The sequence below is a fragment of the Scleropages formosus genome, chromosome 22, assembly GCF_900964775.1.
Source record: "Scleropages formosus chromosome 22, fSclFor1.1, whole genome shotgun sequence".
NCBI lineage: Eukaryota > Metazoa > Chordata > Actinopteri > Osteoglossiformes > Osteoglossidae > Scleropages > Scleropages formosus.
The window spans coordinates 24,154,354-24,174,785 of NC_041827.1; the positions used below are offsets into that span (position 1 = coordinate 24,154,354).

General features: G+C 43.5%; 1 protein-coding gene across 2 annotated transcripts in view; it reads left to right on the forward strand.

Moving 5' to 3' along the window:
* The window catches only part of LOC108923413 (FYVE, RhoGEF and PH domain-containing protein 5-like), a 48,730-nt gene that overhangs the window by 10,919 nt on the left and 17,379 nt on the right, over window positions 1–20,432 (forward strand). For both annotated transcript variants that reach the window (XM_018734124.2, XM_029247815.1), the window contains exons 3-10: window positions 4,503–4,629; window positions 5,234–5,292; window positions 7,264–7,294; window positions 12,429–12,580; window positions 12,833–12,989; window positions 19,518–19,608; window positions 19,913–19,963; window positions 20,166–20,224. In XM_018734124.2, coding sequence (XP_018589640.2) covers window positions 4,503–4,629; window positions 5,234–5,292; window positions 7,264–7,294; window positions 12,429–12,580; window positions 12,833–12,989; window positions 19,518–19,608; window positions 19,913–19,963; window positions 20,166–20,224 — 727 coding nt within the window. The remainder of the gene's footprint in view (window positions 1–4,502; window positions 4,630–5,233; window positions 5,293–7,263; window positions 7,295–12,428; window positions 12,581–12,832; window positions 12,990–19,517; window positions 19,609–19,912; window positions 19,964–20,165; window positions 20,225–20,432) is intronic.

Sequence of the window (20,432 nt, forward strand, 5' to 3'; positions counted from 1 at the left end):
GACAAGCGGTTTCAGTCAATGTGTGTGCGCCTTGTTGTTGTTATTATTATTATTATCTTCATTACCTCATTTCATTATATCATTATTATTACTGTATTGCTATATTAAACATGTTTTAGTGTATCCGGAAGTGTTTCCTTAATGTTTTTTATGCACAGAAAGGTATACAATGTACTAAAACAAACATTTGACAAACTGACGTTAGATACTCACCATACCTAGGTGTTTCGACTTCCGTCAAAATTTGACTTAAAGAGAGACTGAGGAACGTAATCTGGAGACTGTAAATTAAACTAATCAATCTGTGTTTACAGTTGACACAGTTTGAAGATGAGATTTGTGACAATGAAACCAAATGAAGTTAAGAGATTATGTCAAATTCAATAAACCAAGCATAAGACAAACATGAGCCAAGCAATGGTGTTCCGTATGCGAGGGCTGTGGTGGCGCCTGAATGTTATATTTCTGTGGCCTTTGCCATGGTGGACAGTAGTTGCTGTAATAGAAACACTGATGGCTGTTTTTCAGAAGGTCTCACATGGGAGTGTCTTCCACGTTTTAGCTATGATATGGGAACAGTATTCAGCTGTTCTTGTTTGGTGTTTAAAACACTTTTGCTTATTCATTCAGCATCTTATGATGTTTCTGGAGACAAAAGCAAAATAAAATTTTCCATTTAATAAGCAAAGTTTTATATTATTGGTCTTTGTGAGTTACAGAAAGTTGTTTCTGCTTTCTCTTTAACATCTTCTCCATCTGCGTAGCCAGGAACCCTCTTTGTGTTTGAGAAATGGGTGATGAGTGTTTTACCGTGGTGGTGGCAAGACACACTATGGATGTGGTGTTTTGGCAGATGAGTGGACTTTGACTCTTCCTTTCCTCTTGTTAGAACAGCAATAGTAGGACAGGTGCTCCTGTCCAGGTAGGGCAGCTGGAAGCGTACTGGTTAGCACTGCTGCCTTTGGCCCCAAAGGTGGCACATTTATTTCCCACCTCCAACTGTAATACCCTTGAGCAAGGTACTTACCCTAAAAATTGCTCCAGTAAAAAAATTACCCAGCTGTACAAATGGGTAAATAATTTTATGTAGCTTAATGTTCTAAGTGGAAAAAAGTGTCTGCTAAATGAATAAGTGTAAATGTAGGTGGTCCGTGTACTAAACTGAGTAGAGGATAAGATGGAACAGTGGACGTCAACTGCCGAGCAGTCAAGAGTCCATTTATTGCTGACTGCTCAGCCTTGATGTCACTTAGACCGTTCATGGAAAGCAGTCAGCAAACATGTGACTTAGACCCTGCATGGCGAGCGGTAAGCTGCCCTTTGTCCTAAAGTATCTCTCTACACAATACTGAAGAGCAGTTCTGTAGGAGTGGGCTACGGTGGGACTTGAGTGAACGCTGTGGGCCACACAGAGCATCAGTCGCACTGAGGTCGTTTCCAGGTCATCCTCAGGGAGGAAGTGTCCTGCCTAGGAGCTTCCACTTTGCTGTTTACAGGAAATGCTGGACAAGAGCCCTGCCACGATGCCACTGGAGTTGGGCGTGGAGTGTGGCGCTCCCAGACTCCCCTGTGGCCAGAAAAACAAGGCGGGGTGTGGCCACCCTCAGATCCTACACACACGCACAGGTGCACACAACATTCACTTGAAAGCATTGTGAAAAATCGTCTTCAAAACACCACAAGTTGTTTTTTTTTTTATCTTTCAAGATTAGACTTCACTTTGTTTTGAGAGACCACCAGAAGAAAATAGATACGTAATGTCTGGCACACACCCTCCCCAAAGAGAACAGCTAAGTACTTATTGTTTCTAAAAGCATTGAATGCAAAGTTCAACGCATGGAATCTGCCCTTGAAAGACAATGTGGCACAAGATCTATCTCTATGTATCGTACAGTTCAGAAATCCAGTGAACCTGAGCATCACATTGAATCAGTTTTTCACTCTGGAAGGGCACACTGACCCACATGTGAATATGACCTAACATGTAAAGACAGTATACAGAATGCAGGCAAGTTGAACAGAAGCATTAGTAGTGGAAGACTACATGTAACACCGGTTTAGGCTGCACTGACGTACACAGTCATGAGACGTGGAGGAGCTGGGATAAGATAAGCTGTGGATGTCAGAATGAGCTCATATGGTGCAGTAGAATAGGGGTGGGTCATATGGGTCCAGCAGGGCGGCTGCCACGGTCCAGTCCATAGCAGCATTTCTAGAGAGCCACTTCACTATCTGTACGAACAAGTGGCGAAAAGTGATGCTCGTGTAACCCACTGAGAAATCATTCTGAACAAAATTGTGTTCATTGCCCTAAACTGTAGTATGTTTTTCAAGGATGAACGCAAGGTGTTTTTCACAAAGGATGCAGGAATGTTTAAAGGAGTTCTTCCTTTCTGTCTTTTTCTTATCATTTTTTCCGTAACCTCCTTCACATTGTTCTTGGGGTCAGACTGAATGAAGCCCATATCAGAGTAAATGAACCTATTTGTATCATCCTTTTTCATGTAAGAATATTACAGCCAACAGAATTATTTCTGTCTCTCTCTTTTGCCTGTAAAGAATACTTTAATGTCCAATATTAAGCTTTATTGAATTGCAGATTACAAGCCTCAACAATGCTTTGGCAATAGGAACAAATAGCCTTGTTAAAAAAATCATGTTATGTCCTTTGTAATTTGCCATGGTAAATTTAGCTCAAGGGTGTAATAAAATGTAATGGTCACAGAAGGAGCGGGTCCTCATAATTGTGCTACATTAGTGGTAATGCTTGAACATCTTAAACTTTATTCTGATAGTTATTTTTGCTGGAAAAATTATGGTGCAAAGCTTAAAATTGTATGACAGTGAGCAAGGGACCATTGAACATATTTGTGAGAGATGTAGCATTCAGTCTCTAGTTAACCACTTGGCAGTTTTAATAGCTTAACATTTTATAATAATTTATGGGTTTTTTTTCTTTATCTGGTGTTTAACTTCACTGAGGAAATCAGCTGTTGTCGGCTCAGGGAAGAGGGGATCTTGGAACCAAAAGAAAAGCTGTGCAGCAGTAGCGCTACCTGCTGGAAGATCCTGCCGCCTGCTTCCAAAACCATAACATTTAAAAACACGAAAAGTACCGGAAAGCCACAGGAAGTGGGGTCGCAGGTTTCTAAGAGGAAGGTGGTTTTGACAGCCTGGTTTGGAAAAAGGAGACACATGAAGTTTGTAGCCTTTTGCCACAAAGGTGCAGAGGATGGATGTTGGACAGCAGGAGGGGATCGCCTCCCGAGTTCCTGGTAACACACAGTCCATCAGAGACAATATGCGGAAAGTTCAAAGAGCTGAACGTCATGGAGGACGTTGCTTCATTTAAGACGCTTTTCTCCAAAGTGACTTCTAATGAGTCCACATCTTATTCACCAAGGTCTCTTACGCTAGTAGATACACTACTTACAGTGAGTTACTCATCCATACATCAGTGAAACACAAAAACTCTTTGGCACTCACACACTATGGGTGATTTAGAGTCACCAGTTCACCTGCACAACACATTTTTGGACTGTGGTAGGAAACCCACGCAGACACGGGAGAACATGCAAACTCCACACAGACACAGACTGAGCGGGGATCGAACTCACATCCCACACTACTCACTGTGCCACCGTGCCACCCGCTAACTGAGTCTGCTAGGAAATTTGCTGTGTAGTGCTTTGTAGAATTTTCCAGCATGAGACACCGATTGGCGCCTCGAGGCCATGGAGGAAGGAGTTTGGTTTAGGGTCTCGCCGTGGACAACGAGGCCATGTGAACTATTAGCGCTCTCCTGCCAGCATGTTGCCTGGCTTGGTGTCCCTTTGACCTCTGGCACACAGTAGCTGTCGGAGATTAGTAAAGCCACATGGCACTTTCTTCGTGTCTCCTGGGCAGAGAGGGCGGCTGAAGACATCGGGATGAATGGTGTGTCACACTCAACAATCCCCCGCCGACAGCTACTGCTCTCATCCCTGCATGTGCACCCATTTGTGTCTCTCATCTTCCAAAGCAGTGAAGAACTCATTTGTGCCTTTCTTGTTTTTCTTTAACCTCGGCCTCTCTAGTGTTGTGGCCTTCAGCAGTGTACTGTGCTTGTAGTACTTTAGGGAAGAAGTAAAGCTGTAGCACTACAGTACATGCAATACACGATGCTTTGGATGTAGGACCAAGGCAGAATTATAAAACGCAGATCATGTTCGTATTCATGCCCAGGAGGCTGGGCAGCCACTGGCACTTGGAGCCCAGTGTTTTTTTTTCTCCTTTAACTTTTTGTTGGAAGTTTTTTGTTTCGTCTTTGCTGTGGTCAGTTAGCTACTTATAGCATTCTTTGGTAGGGGTTTCTTGAATACTTCTCCAGAAGTTGTACATTTGTGTGTGTGTGTGTGTGTGAGCAAACGCATTGGTCTGTAATGATGTAAGGAGTTTTTCAAACCTTTGACCAGTGTTTCTTTGCCTCATCAAATTCTCTCTCTCTCTCTCCACGGCTGTAGTGCCTACACAGAGCCGTACAAAGTATGCCCTACATCGGGGATTGCAGGTGAGGTGGCAGGTGAGGAAGACCATGGGCGGACCTCAGAGGAGGAAGATGGGTGTGTAGACCACGGCTTTGATAGACATGTGAGTCAAACCGAGAAACAAGGACAACAAAAGGTTCTGAAAATATGTCCAAAAATTTGTACTGGCTCTTCGGTGAGACCTTACACAATTACTTGATGTATTATTTAGATTATCTTCCAGTCACTGTGAGACCAGACAACTGCTGCTTTTGCTCATTTTTAAATTTTCAGTGTTTCAGTGTTTGCATGCTAATGTTCACACAACTAATTATTGAAAATTTACTGTATATTAAGAGTATTCCAAGGATTGCAGAATTATAGACCTGCACATATTTACATGGAATGAACATTTTCCCCCGAGCCAACTGACCATGATGTCATTAAAAACCTATGATGTATGAAAGTAGTATAAAAATAGGCCACTGATACTCTGTGTTGAAATTCAGCAGAATTTAAAGCACTCATATAAAACCTGCCATTTATGTTTCTCTTTGTCTTCCTGGTGCTCTGTAACAAGAAATAATCAATCTTATTTGGACAAGAGAGAATCCATTTTTTTCTCAGAACTCAGAAAGGTGTACCTCTTATCCCCCACTCCTTGCTGTACCACACACAGATTTATGCTCACAATTAAATTTTTTATTGTGCTCATTTATGTGACGCAGATTGATGGCCGATCCAGAGCATATTACATTGCGAAACAGCTTGTGGACTCAGAAAAACTGTAAGTAGCTGTTAGTGTGTGCTTTTTTGCAAAGTATTACTCAAACATCGCGATACATGTGTCATTAAGAATTTCCTTCAAGATGAATGAAGTTTTCTCTTATCTTATCTTATTATTACACATTTAAAATAGGGTTTTTGTCCGTAAGCACTAAATAATTATTTAATAATTAATAATTTATCTAATGGGGGTGCGGTGGCGCAGTGGGTTGGACCGGGTCCTGCTCTCCAGTGGGTCTGGGATTCGAGTCCCGCTTGGGGTGCTTTGCGACGGACTGGCGTCCCGTCCTGGGTGTGTCCCCTCCCCCTCTGGCCTTCCGCCCTGTGTTGCCGGGTTAGGCTTCGGTTCCCCGTGACCCCGTATGGGACAAGCGGTTCAGAAAATGTGTGTGTGTGTAATTTATCTAATAATTAATTATATATTTTATAATTATTTAATACCAATAATCAAAATGATGTTTTTGATAATAAAGATACAGTGCCGTGAAAAAGTATTTGCCCCCTCCCTGATATTTTTTTTTTTTTGCATATTTGTCACAGTTAAATAATTGAGATCATCAAACAAATTTTAAGATTACATAAAGATAACCCGAGTAAATACAAAATGCAGTTTTTAAATGATAATTTCATTTATTAAGGGAAAAAGCTGTCCAAACCTACCTGGCCCTATGTGAAAAAGTAATTGGCCCCTAAACCTAATAACTGGTTGTGCCACCCTTGGCGGCAACAACTGCAATCAAGCGTTTGCGATAACTGGCAATGAGTCTTTCACATCGCTGTGGAGCAATTTTGGCCCACTCTTCTCTGCAGAATTGTTTTAATTCAGCCACATTGGAGGGTTTTCGAGCATGAACGGCCTGTTTAAGGTCATGCCACAGCATCTCAATCGGATTTAAGTCCGAACTTTGACTAGGCCACTCCAGAACCTTAATTTTGTTTTTTTTGAGCCATTCAGAGGTGGACTTGCTGGTGTGTTTCGGATCATTGTCCTGCTGCATAACCCAAGTGCGCTTGAGCTTGAGGTCACAAACTGATGGGGACTTGGCGATAATCAAGATGTTTTTTGGCAAATGTGAGACGAGCCTTTGTGTTCTTTTTGGTCAGCAGTGGCTTTCACCTTGGAACTCTCCCATGGATACTATTTTTGCCCAGTCTCTTTCTTATTGTTGAATCATGAACACTGACCTTAACTGAGGCGAGTGAGGCCTGCAGTTCTTTAGATGTTGTTCTGGGTTCTTTTATGACCTCCTGGATGAGTCGTCGTTGCGCTCTTGGAGTAATTTTGGTAGGCCGACCACTCCTGGGACGGTTCACCACTGTTCCAAGTTTTCTCCATTTGTGAATAATGGCTCTCACCATGGTTCGCTAGAGTCCCAAAGCCTTAGAAATGGCTTTGTAACCCTTTCCAGACTGATACATGTCAATTACTTTGTTTCTCATCTGTCCTTGAATTTCTTTAGATTGTGGCATGATGTGTTACTTTTTGAGATGTGCTTCACTTTGTCAGACAGGTTCTGTTTAAGTGTTTTTTTGATTCAACAGGTCTGGCAGTAATCAGGCCTGGGTTTGGCAAGTGAAATTTAACTCAGCTTTCCAAAAAATGTGGTTAATTACAGTTCTTTCATAATTTAACGGGGGGGGGGGGCAATTACTTTTTCACATGGGGACAGGTAGGTAAATGAAATCATCATTTAAAAACTGCATTTTGTATTTACTCGGGTTATCGTTGTGTAATATTAAAATTTGTTTGATGATCTCAATCATTTAACTGTGACAAATATGCAAAAAAAAAAAAAAAAAAAAATCAGGGAGGGGGCAAATACTTTCTCACGGCACTGTATGCTGGATTTAGGAAACATTTCCTTAAATATTTTTTCTTTCTCACTTTTCATTTCTGAATGTCACTTGCTGTATTCTTCTTGGAAGGAATTCTGCACTGAATGCATTGAAAGTTTCCCTTCTGTTTTTACAGGCATGTGAGGGGACTTAGATTGCTACATGAGGTAAGTGGTCCAGAAGCTTCCTGCCCATCTGCAAAATGGAAGAACCGATTGGGAAATAACTGTAGCACTCCTTTGATTTTGTCAGCTTCATGCTTGATTGTGTCTGCTTTGTGCTCTTGTCAAATTGTCCACAGTGCAGCACGTTCCTTTTTGAGCTGATGCGCAGGACTGATCATATGTGTATTATGTTAGTGCACTGATTGTACTACAGCTTTGTCAACAGCACTACACCTGGGAGTTGGCATTGCGTGCAGCCGAGTACGTCAGTGTATCGCAGGCTAAACCCCGACAAAATTCCTTTCTGATTTGTATCAAGTAGCATAAAATATGTCCACTATTATTGGCTGGACATAAAGTGATGTGACTTTTTTGTGAAGGACATGATCTCTTTGGTGACTGACACTGTTCGAGAAGACAGTGTCCTGTTGAGTCTTGAGCACCGGTGGGACTCAGCTCATCACAGACTCGTAGCACAGCACAGCCCAGAGACCTTGGACAGCTCTCTGGGCCATAACAGGGATCGGGTTCCTGGGACTCATCTGGATCTTCTGATTGTTATTCACACCAATTCAAGCTCACATGTTTTTGCCCCCCTCTGCCTCCACCAAGACTGTGAACAGGTCTCATAGCTCATACACTGCAGTGTTCCCTAGGCCATATCTGATGCGATCGCCCAGTGAAGGTAGAAGGGGGCAAGGCTTGGTGAATGTGCCCTTAATGAGGATGGGGGGAATACAGCACATGGGTGGAACTGGAAATGTACTGTTGCTCCTCAGCTGCCAGGGACTGAGTTCTTCAGCTTGGCATTTGTGGTGGCAAGAAGTGAAGGGGGGAGATTGTTAAACTACCTGCAGCAGTACTTCACACACTGGGTTGCTGAGTGGTCTTGAGTATTACGTCCCCCCCCCATGTTCTCTGTGTGGGTGTGTGTGTGTGTGTGTAAATCTCAGTGACGTGTACATAGTCACTGGATGCTGGTCATTACATACAGCATTTTTACTGCTTCCTGTCCTACAGTATCAGCAGACCAGTCAACCCTCACAGCCTGCACTCCTGCCTTGTCGCAAACAAAGATACCTGCGTTGGCAGAAACTTCCCCTTAACCATATTACTAAAGCCCTCATCACGACTGTTCATTCCTTTCCCCCATGAGGGACTGAATCAAACAGTGCATCCTCTCACGGTCCATAGTGGATCTCTAAAGCTCAAGCTGTGTTATTAACCCTCCTTTATTATTCCTCCTTGCTATTTCATGTCAACTTTGTCTTTTATCTCCAGCATTTCAGTTTTCTTCATTACCTCTCATTTGCTTAGATAATCTTTGTCTGCCAGATCATCTCTTCAGTTTCAGCATATCTGCATTGATGCTGACAGTGCTTCACCAGTGCAGCCTTTATCATCATCTGCAAATCTTCTTGTATACAATATTTTTCAATTTTTTCCACTTAGTACATTTCATAACTGCACTGTTTTGTTACTGAATTCTGTTTGCTTTACTGTTTTTTGGTTAACTTTAGTTTCCTCTTCTTTATATCAGATTTTTTTCAGTATTGTAATTAACATCTTTATTTGGGGGAATTTCAGACCACGTGATTTGTACAACATGTAATAATGACAAGCCTAAGAGCTTATTAGAGCCAGTACACAGAAATGTAATTTCTATGTGGACTTCAGTGTCTTATGTAGTGTGTGTTAATTAAGTTCCATTACCAAGCCATGTACAAAGTTATTATTAGTCAGAAGGCAATGATTTTTTTTTACATCTTCTTTTACTCTGCTGAGCAGTTTTGGTGTTCTTTATTGGTAGTATTGATCCACACTAGCTATTTGTTTAATGAGCATCTGTGTGAGACTGTCACATTGTCTCAGGAAATCAGTGTGTGAGGTTGCCTTGTTGTGTGATGTGGTATCAGTTTTCACCTTTTTCCTCTTCTCTGTTATAACATTTACAGCAGAACATGATTGAGCAAATTCTGATACATCGCATGGTTATTAAGTGCTTGTACACTTTGTTTTAGCTTCGTTTTGCATCATTTATTTCGATGAAATATGATGAGTGATCACAAGAGTTCCAGGACTGCCTGAGGTTTTTCACATTTTATGTCCTGAATTCACATGCAGAATGACAGCACGAGACACGAGTCTGGCAGTACCATGTATGACATCACCTCCTCCGTGTCAGCAGTGTGCCGCCCTGCTATCTCTGGGCAGGTTCTCCTTCTGATCTATGGAGGAGTGCGAGGCCCTGCCCAGCCGAGGTGCAACTCACGTTTATCAGTGTTGATCCAGTGAAGTGCACTTCCTCCAAGTGACGAGGTCACTCCTGGGAGAGCCGTCACTTAGTGACGTCAAGCGTACATGGTTGACCTTTGTTTGGCTAACCTTCTGCCGTGCGTGGCCGCATTAGTACAATGCCGAGTTCTAGGTAATGCCCAAATACAGGACTTGTATGGGGAAAGGTCACATAAAGGTCCAGGCACTTATCAGAGGTGGTGCAAAGCTCTAATTCCTCACAGCAGCATTGTTCAATTTAAAAAAAAAAAATGTTTGAGAATGCAATCCAGTGGAAAAAAAACTTGGCACAAGAAAGCCTGCCCTTCCCACTGATCTCTAATATTAGAAGGGCCTCCGCTCTCAGAGCGAAACTTTTTGTTTTGGTCTACATTAGGAATATCATTGTTCACTATCATTTCCATTTATTATTGGTAGAAGCCAAGCTACATTTAACAAAGGTTTTTTGGTATTTGTCTAAAATATATATGAAGAAATGGCATAGCTGATTACACTGTCATAATTGCAAACAATTCCTGTTGACGCACAAAGACAGAAACGTAAATGTCACTGAGTTTAAAGAAGGGCCCTGAAATTTTTAGTTAAGGTCTATGTGCAATTTAGGGGAAGACCAGAAATTGTGGGCTGAGTACAGAGTGCAAACATCTATCATTCATCTGCATGACAGTTGTGAAATCACTGGCTTAACTTCTTTGGTCGCCTGCAGACATCTCTTTGGGTTAGACTTGTTAGGGCAGTAGGGCATGAAGTACCCACATCATTGCAAGGCTCCAGTAGCTTTAATGCTCATGTATATCTTACTTGTCATTATTCTTCACATTATTAGTATGCAGCATACAGTAGGTTGCCATCTGTGAAGTGTAAGCATAGCTGAAGTGACCTGTGCTACTGCTTTAGACATCCAGGAGGTGCAGCTGTCTGCAGGACTAGATGCTGCTTGGCTTCCAAAACACATCAGGAGGTGACAGACATAAGTACTCTCACCATAGTGCACCATGGATCAGGTGGTCTGCAAAACAGGAATACAACTGTTTGAAAAATACATACGCATCTCAATAACATTTCACATTTCTCAACAGCATCTCAGTAACATTTCACAAGCAATGTCTGTACTAGCCTGTGTTTGTAACACGTCAAACCTATTTGCTAGACATAAAGCTGCATTTTTTCCTGCTGATAATTTGGAAAATGTTTGTTCCATATCATCACAGGAGATACCAGTGCACCTGTGTCACGGTGGAAGGTCGGGTTCCTTTAATATTAACACCGCATTAATACTAATATGCTTCTCTTAATTATAGTATTGGTTGCTGCCACTGCAGTAAATGAGAGCTCTTTAATGTTTAATAATGAAGGGGTAATTTTGAGGGGATCTTGGTAAAAGCTGAACAACCAAGCAGAATGCTTTTCCTTTTTACGACTACCATCACTGTATTATTCATTCACTTTACTGATGCCCTTGCCAAGCTGAGTTTGCAGAGCATTTATGTCCAGTCCATCGTTCTTAGCTGGTCTGTTTGGAGTGAAAGTATCTTCCTCCAGCCACGACATCCCAGATGTGAGTAAGGCTTCTGCAAATTTGTGGTGAATAAAAGGCAAGACTTGTATTTTTGCTCTGTGTGTATTTCTGTAATCATCCACAGATTCCAGGTCACACACACCCTCCGTCCTGCGCACCGCTGAGAGGGTCAGAACAAAAACACCCATACTATTGTTCTATTGTTTAACAAGGGATAACAAAACACAGAGGCTTCCCATCCCCGTCCACAAAAATAAGGCAGAGCTGCTTTCAGTGGAATAGAGGGCCCAGGGTTCCTCAAAGTCAGTAGTACTACAAGGACGCCCTGAAATCTCAGCCCTCCTGGCACCCTTCAGAGAAACAGAACTTACTGACAACCTGTCAGTGCTGCAGAGAGTGCTCTGCTGCTCTTATGAACTATGACTTCACCTATTTTCTACACTGAGGGATCAGCCAAGAAAAACAGATTCTTCAAAAACAGCCCATTCATGCTATCTTTCCTCTCCAGCAGTACTCTTAAGGCAATGTTTATGTAAACAGGACATTGATTTTGTGGCCAAATCCTCCTTGGACTTTTCACACTGGAAAAATGTGACTGAACCCAAAACCCATGGAGGAGCTGTGGTGATCTGCTGGTTTGGTGATAACTGGTAGCTCAGATTAAATTGGAAAGCAGCGAGCAATTTAAAGTGCTGTGCCAGAATGTCACAGGATTATCTTATTATTAGAGCTGTCCCTGAAGAGACTTCCATGTGCAGCAGATGCGAATATGATGAACGGTCCCCTTCGCTAGACCTCTCTCTGTGTTTCTAGCACGTTTGTAAAGTGACTCTTGAGAGAGTTGAGATGAAGCCCCTTTCCCAAGGGGAGCGTAGCAGTGCTTTACCAGGGATTGGAATGTTCTGCTTCCAGGTTCTTAGGTTGACGTTCAATCCAACTGCTCTGTAGTCTACAGCTTAACACACTGCAAAGTTTGTGTGAATACTATAGACCCAGGGGTGTGAAGCTGGAACACAGAAACAGCTCTCTGGTCCCTGAGGTCCTGCACACATAGATGAATGTGGATTACTGTGCTTTGGCCACAGTCCCTTCCCTTCACCATAAAGCCATGAAGGTTCCTGTGGTTGTAATCTGGGTTCAAAGCACTTTTCTGACACTCCGCGTCTGATGTAGACAGGAAGTCGATAATTCCAGGATGGGAATGATGGGCAGGTGGGGGGTGGAGAACAGATGAAGAGTTGATGGTTGCCTCTCTGTTAAAAAGCTGCTTGTGTATGTCATAAACTGGGACCCGAGCACTGATCAGTCATCCCTCCCCACCAGGGCTTCAGGGCAGCGGTAAGAGAGGCGCAGGAGGAAGACGGTCAGCCGGCCCTGGAAGAAGACTGTGTGAGGGAGATCCTGAGCCAGTTGCCCGAGGTGTACCGTCTCCACTGTGACATGGCTGCTGAGCTGGAGGACCGCATAGCACATTGGTGAGAGGAGAAACACACATATAAAGACGCCTACAAGCACGTACAGTACATACTTACGCGCACACGCAAGCAGACAGAGTCAGACACATACACAAACGCATCCTGTAGAGAACTATGCAAGTAGACACACACACATTCGTTCATTTCAGGCTTTTATTTGACCTCAGTTTATTGCTGTTAAAAACAATGAAGTAACTCAATACACAAAATGATCTCCACAATGTACCTGTCATATGTGCCCTTTTTTGTTAGGGAGGAGAGCCCGAGAATCACTGACGTGATTCTGTCACGGCGCGCAGAATTTTCCGTCTTCACAACTTACGTGAATCAGTACGACCGAAACATGGCCCTGCTGGAAGATTGCCGCAAGCGTTCGCCTGCCTTCTCCTCCATTGTCCGCCAGTTTGAGGTATGTACTGGATATCTTTCTGGGTTTCATATTTCACAGGAATTGCGGTAGGTTTTTGTTGTTTATGGATGAAAAACATTCATACTTCAAAGTACTGGATTTTTACTGCTGGATAATGGTGGCCTGTGCAGTGTTTTGATTTTTTAATGATCCAGTTTTCAGTCTCATCCAGCATCTTTCAGTCCAGCTAATGTGGAAACAGCTGACAGCTTCCTCTAGTTAGTTCACTGCTTGAAGAACGGGGACAAATTCTGACTGACAGCACAGACTTGCCATTTGGAGTTTTTGTGAAGATCGTCTAAGATGAGTATCGTTGTAAAGTATGCAAATCCTGCATTGCATTGTGAGCATTGCATTGTGGGTACCAAACAATGGATATAGCACTTGTCTTTGGGTTGCTTATACCCTATCCTGCAGTGGTGTGCAGGGGGACCTTCAGAGCTCGACTCTAAAAGGTCACACCCAGTGGAGGCCAACCTAGAGAAGAAAAGAATGACAAAGACCAGGGCACCAGAGTCTAGGCCACCTGAGATGCGGAGAAAAAAGAAATCAAGTCTCTGTTCCAGCATATCCAGGCAATCTGAGCTGGAGACCCGTGTTAATATGTGTCATTCTGCCTATTTCGCTGCTCTGGCAGTCTGTGTTTACACTCAAAATATTTGGCTTTGGTTGTTATAGTACAGCAGTTACTTCCTTTTTCCCCACTTCCACAGCTTGAAAATTACTGAGGTCATTCAGAAGAACTCTTCATATATACAGGTACTTCCCAATTTACAAAATAGGCAACCTACAACTGCCAGGAATTAACAACGACCATCCCATCAATCTCATATTATTATTTTTGAGTCCCAACATTCCAATGACTGCTCTGTCTACTATTTGAGAACATCGGCTGGCCGCGCTGCGCAACACACTTGTATCTGTCATTGTTTGGGTGTCTAGCAGATATTGTCTTTTGTTCACGAAACTTTTCATTTGTGATTCCCTTCACGTTACTTTTTATTTAAAATGCTAGGAAGTGAAGCAGTAAGCTTTCTGGAGGCAGTGAAAAGGAAAGGCAGAAGACAATAGATTTATAAATGACAGTAAAAATTACAGTGCAACATGAAAAGGTAATTAAGTACTTTATTTATTTTATTAATGTATATAAGGATTATTTTAACATGAATCATCCGTCAAATTCGTGAAAAAATATAACAAAGCCATGCAGTGTAGAATTCATGTGTATATCCTTATGGTTCATACAATACAGTCTAAGAACATTAAAAACAGAATTTTCCAGTCAGGGATTTGAACAGGCAACATTTTTAATCACAGACTTTGTTTCTTGAATTTTGCACCACCTGAGAACTGCCCACTTCTAGAACAAGCTAGACATTGAATTTCAATGTAGCCTGTCTCTGAACACAGGGAATTTGGGTAATAATTAACAACATTGACACAGAATGAGAGATTCTTGTTGTCATCCTTATTTTATGGCTGGGTTTTATAGCCTGCTGTCGTTGTGTCCACCGTGTGATATTGTACGCAGGCATATTCAAGGCAGTACATATGCAAGAGCACACAGACTTGTTGCAAACAGTCATTATCTCAAACTGCTAACAATAAAGATTAATTGTACGATCCTATTGGAGAAAACATCAAAAGACCACTGACATCCTTGATTCAGGACGTGATTTAGTTCTGGTTAAAGGAAAATGAGGGTCTGTACGGTAAATGGGTCTCTTGCTATAAAAGGATGTTAGTTTACTAACAGCTGAGGTAAGGAGAGTATTCTATTACTTGTCAAAGCTTGCAGGTCACCCAGAACTGAATTTCATGTGATCTGTGGTGTGAGACATCAGAGGACATTTACCTTATTTTTCATATCATCTTGCCCTTTTCCCAATAGGTGAGATCCAAGCTTGGCCAGTACTTGGTTGCTTCCTTACTATTCCTTAGGGGTTCACTTTGTGATTGCGCCTGTCGCTGTGTCCCCTTTTGATTTTAGCATCTCTGTAAAAAATGCCGCGCTCTGTGTCATATGACCCCCTCCCCCACTGCAGATGTTGTCGTTGTCTTTGGATACGTTTATTGGAAAGTGGACTGGGGTGAGCACATCATACCAGGTCTCCATATCTGGATGGATCATCTCCCACGGTGATCTGGGGGAAGGAGAGATGTGTGGCAAATAGAGTAGCCCTGAAGACAGCACAGCATTTTTTTAAAATCTCATCTGCTTACTCCATACAATACATGCCAGTTGATAAATCACGAGACTCTTTGGGGCACTAGGATTATCGTTATGAAAAAATGCCTAGACAATCTGTAACCGTTTCTCAAAGAGCCTTGATGGTCAGGCACTGCTAGGCCCGGCTGCAGCATTAACAGGACACAAGTAACGTGATTGTTCTCAGAGATCCTCACAGAGGCAGTTCAATTTCCATAGCGCGACCTGTGGTCCCTCTTGGAGCTGCTGAGGATGCCGCCCTGGAGCTGCTGGCAAAGATCACTCTCTATTGCTCCGCTCATTAATATACATGAGCAGGAAGGCCTGGAACGTATTTTGATTCTGAATGATTGGTTGCTACAAGGATCCTACACATATCAATTTTGATTAGACTCTGAAACAAACACATGGCTGACAGCCTCACTGTCTTTATGCTTATGAATATTCATAAGCACCTGCCCTGACTGGAATTCCTTTGGTTTTGACAAGAGGGATAGATCCTTCAGTGTGAGACACTGAACGGTCCCCAAAAATAGTCAAAGCTAAGTCTGTTGCCTTGAAACAGTAGCAGATGAACGATTGCTTCACAACTTCTTGGAAAGCGGATGCAGGAATCGTTTCGCAACCATTGAAATGCCCCATGTACTGCTGTGCCTTTTGGTGACTTCATTAAAAAAACTGAATGAAAGGTCTTGCCAGATTGCTGCCTTTACGCTGTTGTTCAAGGAGTGATGTGTCTGTTCCTGAATTTTGCATCAAGCATTGAGGAGACGGAAACATCATCAGCGATGCGACCTGAAGAATGTTTTCATATAAATTGTCCGTTGTTGTACCACTTCATCAAATTCACCAGCATGTCCGGTGGTGGCCACCGCGATGGTCAACTGCTCAGAGGATGTCTTAAAACTGCTTCCATAAAAGTCTGCACGTGTCGCTGTACTCACATTCGTATGTGAGAGACAAACCAGAGACAACACAGAAGCAGCTTCTTACTAATTTATGTTGGGTTTGATGCCCAGAACACATTATTACAAAACTTTTTCTATTTGCTACCAGGACATGGACACAAGGGGAAGCATCGGGAGAACTTAACTCTTTTTTCCTATTAAGCATTGCAAACTCACAGTGTTCCCACTGTAAAAAAAGTACTTTTTGAAAAGAAATAGAGAACAATAACCCTGTGATGGGCAGTTGTCCACACTGGACCCTGCCTGGCTTGGCATGCTGTGCGTCCAGGATCGTCATGATGTCCGCCCGGCGCGGATGCGTCGGACCCAAGCGCGAAGCACGGGAAGTGGAGTCGAGGGACGATCCAGTAGACATGGTCAGGAAAAACAGGCAAAAGGGTCACCGATCTGTGAACAAAATCCGAAGGGTAAATCCGAGAGTCGTTGTCCAGGAAAACAGACAAGAAGTCGTGGCAAACCAGGAAGTCGTAACCGAGGAGCGGGAAGGTCAGGAGATCGATAACAAGAAGTGCGAGCGAGAGGCCAGGCTGAACACGGTTCCGCGCTTGTGTTTGCTCCGCGCTTTCCTTTTACGTGTTCATCCTCTGATAAACTGCAGGTGCGCCTCATTTCGCTGAGATGGAGGGTGTGACAAGGATGGGTTGTGGACCAGTGCAACCCTGTGTCGGGGCAAACACTTACTGAGAGTGTCAGTGGGTTGCAGTAAACACTTCCACTATGTCTTCATGTTAGTTCCATAAATAAGGAAATTTAGCTGTTGCAGAGGGTTTGTCTCGGTGCTAAACTGTTTGCCTGCAGAACAAGAGGTCCCAGGTTCACACCCCGGTGCTGCGATGTGTCACTGTATAGGGACAGCAGGTAGCGTAGTGGCTACAGCACTTGCCTTGAAACGTGTAAGTTGCACATGTGTTCACATCCCTTCTTCTTTCTGCTGTAGTGCTGTTGAGTAAAGTTCCCACTTGGAACTCCCTTCTTCTACAGTAAAAAATGACTGAGTCAGTGTAGTACTTAAGAGTCTGCAGCTACGTCTCTTTCTCCTGATGTAATGCACAAATTGTGTTCTTCTATGAGATGTGTATTGCTTTGGAAAAAAGCATCTGCTAAATGAATAAATGTAAATGTAAATAAATGCAAATGTAGTGTATCTAACATTGCCAGTCACTTTAGAATAAAGATGTCAGATAAATCATTTAATAACAAATTATTGATAACCAGTTACAAATGTAATTGCTCCTTTAAATGTGCCTGAAACGCAACCTGTGGGTGTTTTCACAGGGCAACCTGGCGTCCATTTATGCTTTATTAATGTGCCACATTAATGCTCACAAGGTTGGCACGCGTGCTCTGTATAGGTAATGGCACAAAAAAGATGCAGCGCGCACTGCGCGTGGTTTTCGTCGTGCACAACCCAGCTGTGTAATGATGTACAGCCCCAATGCACAGAGTATGGCAGCAGAATGTTCCACACGTGAGGCAGATGAGCAGCACAGTTACCAGGACGTATTTCATCACGGAGTTGGTGATGACAGTGATGAAGCGTCTGTTCAGCTCGATCGTGTCACTTGATAGGATTAACGTCGCCTCAGCCTCCGCTGCGGTTATGGTACCGTTTATAAACGGCTCAAGCTGTTCCAGCAGCTCCGAAGAAGGCTTTATGTGTATGTGTCTCTGGGTTCACAAGTTTCTTTAAAAACTCCGTGCAATGCAGTTATGAGGAAAACAGGAGGAAGAGGGAGACAGAGTCTCGTGTGGAAGAGGCGGGGAAGCTTTTAGATCTCCGCAACCTGTCCATCATGGTGTCTGTCACCGCGCCATTGATTTGTGGTGATTGTGTCACGTGCGGCGACACCCTTCTCCAAAAAGTGGCTTTTGCACTGCAGTAGTATTGCAGAGCATCCTAAATATTGATTAGTAGTGTGAAGTGACTGCGATGGGGATAGAAAAACTGAGGGATTTTCCGAAATAGGCCGTACGAGAAAGAGGCTCTGTTGTAAAGAGGTGTTTTGACGTACTTGACTTTTCACAGTTTACACTTGACGAAATGCAATTCCACCTCGCGACCCTGAAATACAATCTGGACTAACGTCAACGTGTTTGGATATGAATATTTGTCAAGCGCTTTGACAGGCACGTCGAAACACCTGGCACCGCAGACTCGGAGAATTGGGAGAAGGACCCACTTGTGTTACCGCAATCAGTCGTCCCGTATTTATCGGATACAGCATCCAGAAACACACCCTTAGCTAGGAGTGCTTTCGGGAGTCATCAGGTGTTTCCGTGTTTCTCGTGAACAGCCTTTTGCAATCCTTGATTTCTCCCAATGAATCGAGAAGTGTATTTTTTCTGAGGAGGAACCTCTGAGGGACCCAAACAGGAAGCATAGTGTTAAAGAAAGGCCAAGCAAGGAGGAAACGTCACTACTGTTTTCCCCCATAATGGAAAAGGTGAGAGGACAGTAAGAGGAGATAGGGCTATGCAAATGCTGAGGTTCTCCATAAAAATTCCACAGCTTTCTGCTGCAAGAGCACCATGGCTGCAGCATTGAAACTGATGACAAGTATTCATTTCTTCATTTCAAACCTGCTGCCGGGTCTCGTTCCGGGCATTGTAGCGTGCCCTTTGTGGCCCGAACGAGTCCTGCGAGAGCGTTTCCCTCCTGCGTCATGGGCCTGAATGTGCATATTTGTCCTCAACCGAGGAACTCAAGGCCACGGCCACCTTGCGCGAGAGCCGTCCTCCGTGTGCGCTCGTCATTGTCTTTAAAGCCCAGAGGTTATTCCACTAGAGATGATGCTGACGAATGAAACGCACCCTGCTGTGGGGCACAATCTCACACTCCTGAAGCACCCTTGATTATGAACAGCTCTAAACTCTATTGAATTAGGGCGGCTACAGTGCAATAGGCCGTTAGCGCTGATCCAATTATCTCGCGGTGGAGAACTGCAGATTGGAGTTGGACTCATAGCTCCAGGCTCTACTGTGACAATATGAATAAGAGCCTGTCAGAGTCAATTAGTTCCTGATTGATTTCTTCCACTGTTCAGTGTTTCTGTTCTCTCTTGCCCCTGTATGGTGTACGAGGAAGCCCTTGCGACGTTGTCAGCTTCTCTTCATACCTTCCCTGCTTCGTGTTCACCTGTGTTCCACCTGTATGTTTCTTCTCACTGAGTATGAACCCAGCTAATGGCCAAAGAAATGTCTCACATTCCATGTCTGCTGCTGTTTCAAAGCAGACTTTCCTTCTCTCACACTGGCGTATCCTTTCACTGTAGTACTTTACTACATCTTTGTTGTTAGCCTAGAACATGGTGAAAGTGACTCTCTGTTTATGTGATGTTTTTACCCTTGTAGCACCAGAGTCCTGTGGGAGGGAACGTCCCAATGAAACACCAGCTTCTGCAGGTCATCATCCGTGTTCTGCAGTACCGCATGTTGCTCACAGGTATGGAATGTGCACCCGTGTGTCAAGGTGTGCGTGTGTGTGTGTGTGTGTGTGTGTGTGTGTGTGTGTGTGTGTGTGTCTGTGTGCCAGGGGAGTTGCGAGGTACCAACATTTACTCATACGCTTGTTTCATGGGTTAGGGGTGTGAAGCTGTTTCGGCTTACACTGTATCTGTGCCTTCAAGTGTGAGCAAAGTTAGGGTCATGCTAGGATGGTATACCATTTCAGACTGAGACTGAGCAGTTATGTACTTCTCGTGAATTAGATACTATGTCTATATGTCTATGTTTTCATCTTTTTATAGATTACTTAAACAACCTCTCTCCAGATTCACAAGAATATGAAGACACACAAGGTACTATTGTCTGCGCTGCTATTCAGCATGTCACAGCACACACCTGTGTGTTAGTCTCTCTCTATGATATGTGGCTGTCCTCCCAACACAGGTGCTCTGCTTTCCTCCTGTAGTTGATTGTGTGTATATTGCTGTCTTCATGTGCCCATTTTCAGTTGTGTGTGTTCATTCAGTTTCTTTCTGATCTCTTCACGGTTGCCAGCTGCCTTGGTGATCGTCTCAGACGTGGCAGATCAGGCCAACGACAGCCTGAGGCAGGGGGTAAGTTTTCCATCTGCGGGTCTTTAGAGAGACACGTCTGGGTCAAACTCTTACCGCTGTGCGTTGGCAGGTTTCGCAGGGCCCTTCTGTTGAACAGGGCACTGGCCAGTGTGTTTGCAGAAGTACGTTTGTGCGTTTGGTTTCCGAGTGTTTGTAACCTGTACGCACGCAGAAAATCCTCGTTACGCTGGAGCTAATTTCTTTTTGA